At 41.6% G+C, this 15,054-nt stretch overlaps 1 protein-coding gene across 3 annotated transcripts in view; it reads right to left on the bottom strand.

The window, feature by feature from the left end:
* Positions 1-9,649, bottom strand: part of LOC121932806 — a 36,135-nt gene extending 26,486 nt beyond the window's left edge. For 2 of the 3 annotated variants that reach the window (XM_042471788.1, XM_042471785.1), the window contains exons 1-11: positions 9,354-9,649; positions 8,252-8,472; positions 7,178-7,345; positions 6,491-6,673; positions 4,814-4,934; positions 3,979-4,086; positions 3,680-3,848; positions 2,568-3,534; positions 1,729-1,921; positions 629-756; positions 23-160 (exon numbers count right to left, since the gene is read on the bottom strand). In XM_042471788.1, coding sequence (XP_042327722.1) covers positions 23-160; positions 629-756; positions 1,729-1,921; positions 2,568-2,816 — 708 coding nt within the window. In that variant the 5' untranslated portion in view covers positions 2,817-3,534; positions 3,680-3,848; positions 3,979-4,086; ... (3 more) ...; positions 8,252-8,472; positions 9,354-9,649. Of the gene's footprint in view, positions 1-22; positions 161-628; positions 757-1,728; positions 1,922-2,567; positions 3,849-3,978; positions 4,087-4,813; positions 4,935-6,490; positions 6,674-7,177; positions 7,346-8,251; positions 8,473-9,353 lie in introns of all 3 variants that reach the window. The other variant, XM_042471787.1, reaches the window with a different exon arrangement.
* Positions 9,650-15,054: the final 5,405 nt, after the last annotated feature.

Consider the following 15,054-nt stretch of genomic DNA (forward strand, 5'->3'; position numbering starts at 1 on the left):
CCACCGCCCTACCCACCTCTACCTGCTGTTTCGCCTTGGTGTAGTTTCTCACCAACTCATCACTGGAAGATTCAACACCATCAGGAATGCCAACCTTGGCTATCCACAGATCTCTGAGTGAGGCGGTTTCCTCCAGAAGTTTGTGATACAAGTGTTTCAGCTGCAAAGGAAATGAAAGCACTGCAGGATTAACAACTTGTGGTTGTTGATCTGGCTTTAATTTTTAAAAATAATCTACGATCCTCTGAGCCTATGAAAATGGCATAGTCAGAATTATTAATAGTGTGACACCATGGAGGAGTGGAGTAAAGGGCGCTGAAGACTTTAAGTAGGAGATTAAATCTAATAGATTTATTTGATAATAATAGAGAGAGCTGGCATGGTGTAGTGTTTTGGGCATTGAACAAAGGCTCTAGAGACCAGGGCTTGAATCCTGGATCGACCATGTAAACCCTCTGGGTGACTTTGAGCAAGTCATACTCTCTCAGCCTCGGAGGAGCAATGGCAAACTCCCTCTGAAAAAACTTGCCAAGAAAACCCCATAACAGCTTCACTTTAGGGTTGATGTAAGTCAGAAACAACTTGAAGGCACACAACCACAACAGTAGAGGATATAACCACAACATACCTCTTCCTTAAACTGACTCAGTTTGGCTGTTACTGCCAGAGACTGTGTAACCAAAATTTCAAAGAAGACATTGGTATTGAACGAATCCAGGTCTATTTGTTCTTCAGAGTCCCATATTTCATACCCACCTATAAAGAGAGATAAAGTAAATGCCTGATTGTCAGCATAAAGAATAACAGTAATAATCATAGAGAAGCATGGAAATGTGGGAAAGAAGAAAGATGGATTGCAAGATACAAATTAATGATACAAGTTAAAAAGATAGGGTGATAGATAGGGTGACATGATAACCATGTTTAAATATTTGAAGGGATGTCATATTGAGGATGGAACAAGCTTGTTTTCTGCTGCTCCAGAGAATATTAGGACACGAAGCAATGGATTCAAACTACAGGAAAACAGATTCCACCTCAACATTGGGAAGAACTTCCTAATAGTAAGAGCTGTTCAACAGTGGAAGATGCTCCCTTGGAGTGTAATGGAGTCTCCTTCTTTGGAGGTTTTTAAACAGAGACTGTATGGTCATCAGTTGGATGTGCTTTGATTGTGTATTCCTGCATGGCAGAATGGAGTTGGATTGGATGGCCTTTGTGGTCCCTTCCAGTGCTATGATTATATGAGTAATGTAGTACATAATATAAATTAGTTCATATTAATATATTCACAAGGACACATCCCAGCCTAAATTCTTTTGTTAGTCCTAATGGCAGGAGAGCTACTAAATCAATTGGATGTGTGTAGATGTTCATTCGCTATTCTGCAATTGATTGAATTTATTTACTCTAAATGAGCCTCACCACTGGGATCCCACCTCTGGAGATCATGGTCCAAAAAAAGGCAAGATATTTAAAAGATCTAAGGCAGACATAAGGAGTATATTGCCCTTTATTCATTACTGGACTATACTTCCCATTATGTCCAACAATTGATTATGCCGCTTTAGGATGATGGCAGTCTGGAGCGCTTGCTAAGATCTAAAGTAATTCAAAGATGAATTGGCAATAATGGGAGAACTGATGATGAACAGGATTCTCCAATGGAAATGTCTCATCAAATTTGATCCATTTCTTTGCACGCAATAAAATTAAGTACTCACACACCTTCTCTCTGCTCTATGCGGCTGCAATTGTTATCTGTATTGGCACTTTTCTGTATCCCAGGGTGATACTTTCTGAGGGCATCAAACTTCGATTCTTTGGAAGAATATTTATCCAGATTATATTTCATCTGCAATTGTCGGAACCGAGGGTTGAGGCACTGTTTCCTGGACCAGCCAAAGACTTGACAAAGAAACTGCAAAGATAACGCCGAAAGAGCAAAGTTTACAGCAGTTGCCAAGATGGTCACACTCCTCTCCCTATGACACCATTATTATTATTTTCAGCTTTTGTATATTTTATCCCCATTTTATAAGTCTGGAATCTTTTTCCTATGGCACAAAGAACCTTAAATTAAAATATTCTTTGGGTTTAGGTCTCACAGTTTTTTGCCTTTAGCTCCATCCACCAATATCCTACAGCCCCCGTGAACTGTACCGTAACCTCCAACATTTCATATATGGAAACTGGGACATGGGTCCAAGCCAGAACAGAGTTTGGTCAAGATGGCAAACATTAGAAATGAGGAAGGACACACAAGCTAGGAGAGGATGCAGCAGTTTGCTTTTACCTGAGCCTACGGGGAAGATCTAGATTGTGCCCCTTTATCTCTATTCCCCTTGATGACTTAATTGAGTGTATACTACTTTTGAAGTCAGTTTGCAGCAACTGAAGTAAGCTGAGGACAAAGGCGGAAAGTGAGAGGAGGAGAGAGAAACTGGGACATTTTAAAAACAGCTGAAAAAGCGGGACAACAAGAGGATTAATTGGGATTGTCCCTGTCAAACAGGGACAAGTGGGAGGCATAGGTTTGTTGTGGTCATTGTCTTTTATTTACTCACAACTACTAGGAGGCAGATGAGGAGGAGAAAGACAAGTCCAACTATTATCCCAACAATTGCTTGCCAGTCGGGTTTCAGGATGAGATCTGGGATCGGCGCGATTCCCACTTGGACGACATGCCTGGGAGTTGTTGGGAAGAAGGGTCCGTCTTCGTAACACTGTCCGCCGTAGGGCATGACTCTGACGTACTTTGCAAAAAGAACCACACAGAGCCAGGAAAGCCATATCAGATGGCATGGAAGTGACATTCACACAACAGAAAGGCCCAAATAATTTGGAAAGCTTTCAGAAAAAGGGCATATACCCAATTTGGAAAAGCCTCAGCACATGACATTGTCCATTGGAGCCGACTGGAATTGCATCTGAATGCTTTCAGCTTCATTTTTTCTATTTAATAATTTTATTGTAATATTATTATCGATAGTCCCTTTCATAGTTACTTTGCTATGATACCAATTTAACTGCCATGGCTGCATCCTATGGGATCCTGAGATTTGCAGTTTCAGAATTTAGAATTCTCAGCCAAAGAAAATTAGTGCGTCTCCCAGCTACAAATCCCAGGATTCCATAATTTGCAGTCATGGAAGTCAAAGTGGTATCACAATGCTATAAATGTATGATGTGAAATAGAATGAATAGCTTAGAGGTGAGACAAATGGCCAATTCCTTTCATAGATGTAAACCACCCGCTGTGGGTGTTATAGTACTAATACATTAGTCTAGCTTTAGCTAAGTCTACTTAGTTTAGTTGAGAAAGTCTGCTTAGCTTAGAAAGTCTACTTTGTAAAGAGACATGCCATTCGTTTATGCTGGTTGCTACTTAGCCGCAAGACGTAAGTTCCCGGATCGTGGAACTGGTAAAAGAAGAGGAGGACGTCGCTGGTGTCCGAGGTCAACGTTGCTTCCTCTGCTAGGCTGCGGAAACCACCCCAGTCAAACTCAAGGTTTGTATTATACAAGTTGTTGCTAGGAACAGACATGAGTTGAAAAAGTTAGCAGGGTGTTCTGTAAAAGGAACTTGTAGGGATGCACCCTATGTCTCCTGATGCAGAATCCCAGCCATCCTCCCAGCCAACAGAAACGTTCAGCTGGGTTCAGAAATGGTACTTACACATCATAGATGGGATAATGATTTTTGGAAACAATGAACATGATGATCTCATGAATCCTGAGGCATGCAGTTGGGTTAAAGATGCCAGTAAAAGTGATTTTCAGTGTAGAGTTGGAAGGCTGCTGGAGTTGTGACCAGTAAAATCTAGATTTTTCTCTGCCAGATGCCCCTGGGAGAAATAAGACCAATGCTGGTTTTTAAGCCTACTTTTCAATTTCATTTTAAAAAATTATTCAGTCCAGCAGTTGGGATTGAAACTGGATTGACCTTCTATAGACAGACATAGAGACAAAAAATACCTGAGGAAGCTGTGGTCTCCCATCCATTTGCTGATGCGATCCCATCTGCGGTAAGGAAATAATGGAGCATCTCTGGTTCGGGATTGTATACCCCTAAGAACCCTCTTCCTGCAGCGAAATAGATAGAAAAATATTGGGATTCTCGCACACCACACACACAGATGTGAATTGTACATTTTGTGTGCAGATGTTTCGTGCCTAATGCACATCCACATCTGGTTGCTCATTCAGTTCCACAGTGTCACAACTGCCATTCCTTCATGAGGTGGCACTGCACAATTGTGGCTTAAGCCCACAAGTGTAAAGTTGTGCTCCATCTCTTTTTAACTTTAAAAAAAATATTTCAGACAATAAAGAAGAACAAAAATCGACATAATAAGAAAACAAAAACAAAACAAAAGTGGGAAATAAAACCAAGCATAAGATAAGCATCACAAGTACTGTTTTTAACTTTTTCTGTGTCCAAAAAGTGATTACATGATATCATACATGATAATACATAGTTTTATATTGATGAAACCATAAATGTTCAATGATCAGTGATTGCTCTTTGACCATGTCTATGAAAGCTTATGCTACTTCTTTTGCACAGTCCGTCTCAAAGGTACTACAAGTTCCCTATGAATAATTACTATTAATCAGTTACTGATGATATCAAAGGAGATCAAACTGTAGCAAATGTATCTTCCTTGAATTCCCTTCTAGCCATTTGTAGTATATGCTCCATCTCCTCAATATAGGATCACAACTCACATATAAAATGCCGTGGTAATTAGAGGGGATGGGGAAAATAATGAGATTGGCTTAGGAAGGAAACACCATTTGTGTTCCTTACCATTTGTTTTTACTATGTACACAGGCTGGGATCCTTTCTTCGCCTCAGAGGTGCAACCATTTTCACTGTAGAAGTTTAACACTTGCAGCGAAGGCTTAATTTCTTCCAATAAAATGCCAGCCTATAAAGAATTTAAATATAAATTCTAAGCAACACAAGTCTCATGCATTGGGAGCATACCTTCCAACTGACCCAGTTTGGTAAGGGCAGCCCCAGTTAATCTTCCGCTGTCCCACTTCTCAGCTGCCTTTCAAACGTCCTAGTTTCTCTCACTTCCTTCCACTTTCCCCCTTCGTCCTCAGCACACTTCAGTTGCTGCAAAAACTGAGTTCAAAGTGCAAACGTAGTTTGTATCAATTAACACAGCAGGAGAAGTGGAGCAGTGGAATCTCACCCTTCCAAATGGGCTCATCTGGGGTTTTGATTTTTTCAGACTGCCCTTAACTTATATAGTACATAAATTTCAGAGTCTCTGTGCTTCATATATTAATGTTAATGCGCGTTTAATAACCTTTGCCCTCTTGCTCCCCGGGTGTCCCATGAGAATCAGAAGGAGCAAGCTAGGATCTGATGGGACATTAGTAAGGTGCCTGGTTTTGTGTCCCTTCAGGTGGCCAGTTGGATGTGGTGTTGGAAAAGTGGCGGTGATGGATGTGGCCCTGCTACCCATTAAACTGGGGGATAGAAGTGGCTTAAACCAAACAGGGGGTTATGGTACCACCCATGGGGATGGAGAGGCATCTAGTGAGGCACCATGAAAATTCAGGGCTGGAAGGCAGAAGGGTGATGCCCTTCACATGGTGCAGAATTCACACAACAAGCACACACCTCTTCTATCTGCCTCTGCTGTTCCCACTTGGCCCTGGGCATAACAAGAGGCTTCTTCTCCATCCATGATGCATAAGGAGGTCTGGGGTGGTGGTATCACTAGGGTTGGTGATACCCCTCTGAAGATGTCACCCAGTGTAGTTCCTAGTTCCTGCACCCCTTAGTGACACCACTCCAAAAAGAGAGGATCTGATTTGGGAGTTTATCACACATATTTTTAACCCAACTGCACCCTAATGGTATGCAGCCAAGATGCAGAATGCAAACAGGAATTATCACATATAATTCACATTTAATTTTGCAGGCTGAATACAGCTCAGCTGCATACCGGTTCCAGGCACCGCATTTCAAAGTTGGAAAGCTCCCAGCTTTGCAAAGAGGCTTGCTCAGTGCTCCTGGGACCCAGGATGCAGCTGGGCTGTACTTGGCCGACGCAGTTAAATGCGAATTACACGTGATAATTTCTGCCTGCAACCTGCATCCTGGCTGTTAGGGTGCAGTTGGGTTAAAAGTCTGTGCGATAAACTCCTTGGTCTAAACTAATCGGCAGCAATAATTGTTGAAGTGGCCCAGTTGGAAGTCTTTCTCGGGTGGAGAAATCATGCCTTATGCTGGGTCCGGAGAGTTAGCACCTAATAGCTGCAAGCCAAACCCAGCCCCATAAATGATGCCATTTGTCATCTCCATTGCCAAACCTGAAATTTAAAAACAGTGAAGTGTCTAAGTTATATCTGTGGCATTCTTTTGAGAAGAAGAGGCAGGCTCATGTTGGATTGTCCCACCACAGTCTTGCCAAAGTGGCTTTCCAGCGAGCCTACTAGCTAACTTAGCTGACATTTGTGGTTTTACCTGGCTCCCATTTCTGTAAGTCAAAGAAAGCCGAGCTGGTTCTTGGTCACAGACAAACTGCAAAATGTTTCTTTGTCGTCGTCTGCATTGGGGATTGCAGACGCTGTCGAGATTGTCAGCTTGACAAAGGCAAAGGCCAAGGACTTTGTCATATCCCTGGTAGTCTTTGGGGCCGGCGCAAACCTAGCAGAGGAGATGAATTGACAGCAATATGTACTTAGTAGCTAAACAGAAATATTCCAAACATCTTCTCACCTGACTGTCTTTTATCTGGGCATCAAAAATGCAAGGGGAATAAAAGGGACAAGAAGTTAAACACAGCATGCACCCCAATAAGAAGCCTCCTTGAGACTGAAGACATTATTAATAGCTTGCTTGAATAAAAACATCTTATGAGCAAACATATGGATTTCTCCTGCTGCCTGAACTGCTTCTCTTGGAAGATACCACATATTTAAAGCTTTACAAGACCTTTGATCTGAGCTTTAGAATTTGCATTGCTATTGTAATTAGTGTGTAATTAGCATGTCAATCAAGCCACGGCAATTAAAGTAGTGTAAAACTGCATTATTTCCACAGTGTAAATGCACCCTGAGAGATCCATGACCAAAATGGGGGCACGAAATTAAGTCCACTCAGACTCAAAATAGGAATTGCCTGACCCATATTAAACCCATTCTACAGTACCTTGTCTGCACAGTAGTGTGTCCATTCCTCTTTAGTTAAGCATTGTCCCTCTTGGTTCCGGATGGCTGCATCTCTGCAGATGTTATATACTTCCTTCACACAATCCCATCTCCTGTCATTGGTAGGGCTTTTATAACCAGGGGCACATGGACACTGAGCATCACTGGGCTGAAAAAGAAAAGGAGAGAGCCATTGTGACGTAGTAGACTACATGTTGGACTAAGACACTCGGAGACCAAGGTTCGAATCCCTGCTTAGCTATAGAAACCCACTGGGTGACTCTGGGTAAGTCCCACTCTCTCAGCCTTAGACGAAAGCATTCAGGTTGCCATAAGCTCAAAGTTGACTTGAAAGCACATAACAACAATAAATAATAAAAGAACTGATCGTATGTACAGCACTGTGTAAATTTACAGTGCTTTATAAATAAGGCTTGATTAATAATAATAATAATAATAATGAATTTCCTTTAAAAGGGCATTCTGATGAAAAGGAGGCCTGAATGTTTTCCCCATGTATAAAGGCTACATTAGATGGAAAGATTTGGCATTAAAATCAGGGTAGATAAAAATGAAGTACCTCTTGGCATAGTACAGATGGGCAGAGTTTGGATACAGTTCCTTTTTTGGACAACTCCCAGAATCCCCCAGCCAGGAGGGGATTCTGGTTGTCATTTAAAAAGAGGCATTTCCCTCTAAATTGAAAGATTTGCTGTCACTAGATGGCTGTTAAGTTTACACTGCTGTAAGGAGACTGGACATTATCATGAAGCATGATCCCAAAAACTAGTTGCTGGAGAGATCAACAATGGAAGACCAACATGGTTCTTTTCCATGCCTTGCTTCAGTGCTATTTCCATGCTATTCTCTGGGTTTTGGTCCACTAGGGCTCTCTCTGTATATTTCTATTTATTTCAGGGATTCCATCCTCAGATCTCTCAAGATCTCATTCTATTTTTTGACCTGGAATATTTTCACAGAAAGCATGCACTGAATTTCACATACATGAGTCTATCATCAAGAGAGGACTTGGACAGGTACGTGTATGAGCTGCGACTCAGAAAAAGTTCAATACCTGGAATATCCGGCCTTCCCGAAGGCAAATGCAAACTTTTTGTCCTTCCTTGGGTTGGATGGCCTCGGAGCCACATGGAAAGCAAGCCGACTGACCATGCTTAGCGTTGAAGAAATTCACAGGACAGGGCAAACACAAATGGGAAGGAAAACTTCCCAAAGAGCGGAAGGTACCTTCTGGACATGGAACTGGGGCAGAACCATCATCCGGGCAGAAAAAACCTTGAAGCAAAAAGGATGAATTGAAATTAATTGGAATGCAGGGATGCCACCAAATATCTAAATTCACCATTCAGGTGTTGACAATGATCTTAAAAAAATTAATGTTTAAGGCATATATATATGTGTGTGTGTGTGTGTGTGTGTGTGTGTGTGTGTGTATGTTTAATGCAGTTATATATGCCTGTACCTGGCTTCCATTCCACCAAATGCATCTGAGGAAATAAAGTGAAGCCTATCAAAGCTTGTGCTGCCAATTTCTTTCTTTCAATTAGTCTAAAAGATGCTACAAGATCTGTTTAATGCATATATTATGTATGCAGGTTGAGTCTTCCAAAATTTGAAATACTCCAGAATCCAAAATTGTCCACATTGAGTGGCAAAGATAGTAACACCTTTGCTTTCTGATGGTACACAAACTTTGTTTCGTGCACAAAATTATTAAACATATTATGTGTAAAATCACCTTCAGGCTAAGTGTATAAAGTGCATTATGAAACGTAAAGGAATTTCATGTATAGAGCTGGGTCCCGTTCCAAGATATCTCATTATTGTATATGGAAATATTCCAAAATCCAAAACATTTCTGGTCCTTGGCATTTCGGATAAATAAGACTCAACCTGTATTTGATCTGTAACATATGAAAATATCCACTTAAATCATCCACACAAACTTTGTACCCTAATACTACATTAAACCAGCTATTTTAAATTTCACAGCATCAGAAAAAAAGTTTCCAGGGGTCTGGATTCAGAATAGAGTAGCCAAGTGAAACCATCCATCAAAAATCTGTTTGCAAAATAATAATTGCATCAGAGAAGTGGAGACTTTAAAGCAGCCAAACAAACAAAAAGGAAATTGCTCTTTGCTTGTTTCTTCATACCTGCTGGACAATTCAGGGGGGGTTGTTGTCTCCATGAACAATTAAATCCATTTCCACAATCTTCTTCCTCTTCTAGCTGTCCGTTTGCAGCATGGCAAGATATTAAAATGGATACTATACAGAGAAAGTTCAGCATCTTTATGTGAGTGGAAGGAGAGGAAGATCCAGTCCTTTGAAAAGCAACAGGTGTCCTGCAAGTGAAAAGCGTTGGTGTTTAAATATTTCATAGTTAGGGAGCGAAAAGGAAGCCACATGGAAATGGATCGCTTTGTATTCCTCTGAGGTTCAGATAACACAAATGGACTGGAGTCAAGTTGATGCGTGCAGCATAAAGCACTGCAAAGTGCTGCTGAGACAAGCATCATAGGCTGATATTTCTGTTTGCAGACAGTTGCCAATGAATTTTATCTGCCTGGAAAACTAACTAGGTTTAACACTGCAAAGGTCAGCAAGTTCCCTCCCAGAGTGGGAAAGACCACAGTTGAGTAGTAGGCAGGATACATGTTTTCAATGCAGAAAGTTCCAAGTTTCGCTGCAATTAAAATGTTCCAGATTCTCTCTCTTCCTTCCACTTTCCCACTCTGTCCTCAGCTTACTTCAGTTGGTGCAAAGTGAGTTGAAAGTGCAAACATAGTTTGCATTAAGGGCATTACTAGGGGGTGCAAGGGGTGCAGACCGTACATGGTGACAGCATAGGTTGGGGTGGCACCACTGCACCCTAAATGTCTGTCTTTTGGCAGAAATGGGTTATGGCATTATACCCCAAATCTTAGTGGAAGGGAAGGGTTGAATGGGGTGAGGCTCAATGGGGGGAGAAAGGAGAGATTCAGGAACTATGATTTACAAGTAACGTTAGTATAAAAAACATGACTAAGGATGAGCCAGCGATTGCTGTAGGACTGGAAATATATTTTCCTGCCAGTAGATGGAAGCCCTGCTTCTTGTATAATGCAAACCTTGAGCGAATGTCCTCTACTTATGTGACATTGATATGATGTTTCATAAAAGCTTGGTGTTCCTCTGGGAGAGGCAAGAGCTCCTGGACTACATTCTGGTGATTCCCAGCAACAATTGCAATTTCCCTCACCCTCGAGTAGATGTCTTTTCAATTCTGAGATATTGGAACAACAACAAAAAACATACCTTTCTCTTGCACCATTTGTGCACTTACCACAACTGTAAGAAAAATTTAGAAAGAGAAATTCAGAGAGCAGAAAGTTCACCCATCCAATTGCAGGACCACTTTAGTAAATCAGAGTTTGAAAAATGTTGGAAGAGCCCTAGGACATATCCAAGCAATTGGTACGAACAACCACCATCCGCAAAGAATGGAAACGTTAACACAGAGACAACAGCAAATTGGCAAACTTCAGCAAAACCCCAAAATCACAGTCTCAAGAATGAAGAATTTTTTATTCCTTGGAGATATGGGTTGAATAAATACTCTAAAGATCCTGTCCAATCCTGGAAGCTAAGCAGGGACAGCCCTGGTTAGTGCTTAGAGGGGAGACTGCCAATGACTCCAAGGTGCTCTAGGCTCTATTTTAGAGGAAAGAATTGGCACAACCACCTCTGAGCTGTCATTTCCCAAGAAAACCCTATAAAATCCATGGGGTCACCAGAAGTCAACAGGCGACTTGAAAACACATATACGCACACGGGCTAACCTCTCATAACAACTGGCAGTAAAGATAAGATTTATTTGCTATAAAATCATTGAATGGGTTAGTTGTCGTCTGCTGTTACTAACAAACAACCTGGGTCCGTTTTCCGCAGAACTATCACACCGGCTGTAAATCAAGCTTTTGTGCAGCAGCTGTTGACCAAAGTCAAGGCTGTATGATGGTGAGAATCAGCCACTTTGCAAAGCATTGGTGGATTTTGTTTAAATTAAAAAGAAAAGGATTTAGACCCTCATAGTTACAAAAACAATCTGGACCCATATGGGCCACTTCTTCTAAAGCAAGTGTGGGAATGGTGCAATTTTCCAACAGTGCTAACAATAGCTCATGTTGGGGCGATCATTGCATGGCTTGTCAGATATTACTGGAATGCAGCTCCCAACAGCCCTGGCCAGCACAGCCAATAGTAAGGCATGCTGGGTTTTGCAATGCAATGACATCTGGAGGACCACATGATTCCCATTTTCATCCCGAAGACTCAGAAGCTGAACTGGATCCGACCCATGGCATCAATTGCTTAACAGTAAGTGAATATCCATGCCTATCCCATTGATTCAGTGGGGCTACTTTAGGTGGCACTAACCATTGAATTTAGGCCATAGTTTTTTTTGGGGGGTGGGGGGAGAACACTTTTAGGGAGCTGCAACTTCTTTGACCATGCATGGGGTCACCATAAGTTGACAGGCGATTTGAAGGCCCATTGTTGCTGTGGTTGTGCACCTTCAAGTCATTTCCAACTTATGGTGACCCTAAAAATACAGGCAAGTATGGAAGATTTTGCAATGGTCATCAGGATCAGCATCAGCTGATCCTGATCAGCTTGGTGTCACATTCATAGAATATCTTGTCATGCAGAGCACAAATGTACTTAACACTTTCTGTTTGTTCTTGGATGTTAATGAAAATGAAGCCAGTTTATGGAGTTTTTCTGGCAAGATTTGTTCAGAGGTTTGCCATTGCCTTCCCCTGAGGCTGAGAGTATGTGACTTGCCCAAGGTCACCCAGTGGGTTTCATAATCGAGGTGGAAATTGAACCCTGATCTTTAGAATCATACTCCAATGTGCAAACCATTATGCCATGCTGTCCCAATGAAGGCCCATACACAATTGGAGTTCTCAGAGCCTCAGAAAACTACAAATCCCAGGCTTCCACAGGATGCATCCATGGCAGCTATAGTGGAACCACATTGTCCTAACTGTGCAGTGTGAATGGGCACCTGGACAGTTCCTACCATTATGGCTTTTTTACCAGCAAGTAAATACAGTTAAGAAAGAGGAGGGGGAAATATCTGCTAAATTTCCGCCCGTTGTGTTGTCTTTGCATTCCATGATTCTAGGGAAGAGTTGCTCGCCACAGGGCAAATTCACCATATGCCTTCGAATGGTTAATAATGAACTTTGGACTTTGCATAATTGCTTTTCCAAAGAAGTGTTGCCATTACCTGGGCAACGCTATACACACACATACCAAGTGACTCATTGTTATTACAACTGTTTTTAAAGGATTAAGATTGACATGAAAAATTCCAGCTGAATATGCTGCAGCTTTTTTCTAGGAAAAAGTCCTCAAGTCACTTTTAACCACAGCGGCATCTGGTTAAGGAGCTGGTGATGTTGATTTTCAGGGCTGAAACCAAAGGAGGTCCGAAACCATCTTGGAAACACAAATGCGGTAAACTGGGTGACTGCAAATTAACCCCATTCTTGCCCTTTACACTTGGCCCTCCGTATTCACAGAGTTTTTAATCCATGGATTCAACGATACATGGCTTTTTAAAATCCAACCATATTTAAAATATCACACACACACACATACACACAAATCTTGATTTAGCCATTTTATACAAGGGGTACCATTTTACTACTCCATTGTATTTAATGGGACTTGAGCATCCATGGGTTTTGTTATCCATGAGGGGTCCTGGAGCCAAACCCAGTGCAGTGTTTCCCAAACTTTGTTCCTTCCGATGTTTTGGACTTCAGCTCCCAAAATTCCTGATGGTTTGCAAACTGGCTATGGTTTCTGAGAGCTGAAGTCCAAAACACTTGGAGGACCAAAATTTGGGAAATGTTGCCCCAGTGGACACTAAGGGACCACTGCACATTTTGCTTTTCCAAGCCCTGTTCGTCACCTTGCGACCCACAATGCTCCAGCTTGCTGTGTCCCTAACTCTAGATATAGATTTAAAAGAAGAAACGATCAAAACCAATGTGAAGTCGAAGGCTTTCATGGCCAGCATCCATAGATTTTTGTGGGCTTTTCAGGCTATGTGGCTATGTTCTAGAAGAGTTTATTCCTGATGTTTTGCCAGCATCTGTGGCTGGCATCTTCATATATCTGAAGATGCCACCCACAGATGTTGCAAAACATCAGGAATAAACTCTTCTAAAACATGGCCACATAGCCCGGAAAACCCACAAAAATCTAACAATCAAAACCAACATGGTTAAATGGATGCAGAATATAGGGAAAGAAATCCCTCTACAAAGTTGGGAGAACATTTGGAAGAGTAACATGAAGTTCACCAAATGTGATAATCTAAAAGAGATCTATTGTAAAGTTTGTTTTTTTAAGATGGTATATGATACCATCAAGACTGGCAAAGATACGTATTAAAAGAAAAAACATATCTGTTGGAAATGTGAAGAACAAAATGGGTCATTCATTTGTGGTGTCAGTGCAAACAAGTAAGGAAGTCCTGGGACAATAGTCACAAAATTATGGCAGAGACATTACAAAGGAAACTGGCTTTAAATTCAGAACTCTTCTTGATTAACATAACAGATGTCATACAGGAAAAAATAAACCAAGAAGAAACAAGTGTGGTGCTTTATATGATCACAGCAGCCCGCATGATATACACAAAATACTGGAAGAATAAAATAACACCTACCACCAAAGACTGGATAGTCAGATTAAATGACTTAGTCACAATGGATAGACTGATGATGCACATCAATGGGAAAACTACCCAACAATATGAAATATTGGTGCAGTACACATCACCAACAAGCGGTGTATCGGTGCTGATTTTAGGGTTAGGGACCATGCGGCATCCACTTGGTCCCTAAGCCTAATATGCCATGGCAGCGTTAAAATGGTGGCACCCCATGTAAACGGGTTCCGCCATTGTGACATAAGCGACACGCATTGATTGCACATCACTGTGCGTCACTTACGTAACGAGTGCACAATTGGCACACTAGTTACGTCCGCCCTGCAGTGGAAAAAGAACCCGCTTTTCTTGGATTCTTTTTCTTCCGGAGGGAAGCCGTGTGTTTTGGCGGCTGCGGCTTCCCTTCAAAGGAAAGTAGGCTGCCAGCAGGCCACCCCTTTCAGGCTGTCTGTCCCAGGCCTAAGTGTCCTTAACTCTGCACTTTTTCTCTTGCAGGAGTTCATGTCTGCAAAACAGTGAGTCCATGGAATGAAATAGCAAGGTTTGCCCTGGAGTGAGCGTGACATTAGCTTTCCACAGCGTGGGTGGCATGGAGAGTTCAGGATGTAACATGTCTTAATCCACATTGCAAAGAATGTTCTGGGTTCCAGAAAAACCTTTTTATCTGATGTTACATCAGAGAAGCAAACGCTTTTACAGGTGACTCATGTGATGGCAAAGATTAGTGTGTTATCCTAAAACTCAAACAGACACACACCTGAAAGCGGTGGATCAGCAAATATCGCCTTTCTGCTTTTTTCAATGGGCCTCTTGGCATTTGATATGACCTTTGGCTCTAATAAAGCAACTAACTAACTTGCTCGTAACTCATTATTGAATCTAAATGGATCTGAGGAAGTAGACTGTAGTCTACGAAAACTCATGCTGCCAACCTCTTTCTTTCACTTAGTCTCAAAGGTGCTACAAGATCTCTCTACATACTGATACTACTATATCTTCAATTCATCCACAAACAAAAATAACTTTAGGAGAAAATGCCTTTATCAGTCAAAGCATGGACCCTTTCTTTCTTTCTTTCTTTCTTTCTTTCTTTCTTTCTTTCTTTCTTTCTTTCTTTCTTTC

The sequence above is a fragment of the Sceloporus undulatus genome, chromosome 6, assembly GCF_019175285.1.
Source record: "Sceloporus undulatus isolate JIND9_A2432 ecotype Alabama chromosome 6, SceUnd_v1.1, whole genome shotgun sequence".
Taxonomy (NCBI): domain Eukaryota; kingdom Metazoa; phylum Chordata; class Lepidosauria; order Squamata; family Phrynosomatidae; genus Sceloporus; species Sceloporus undulatus.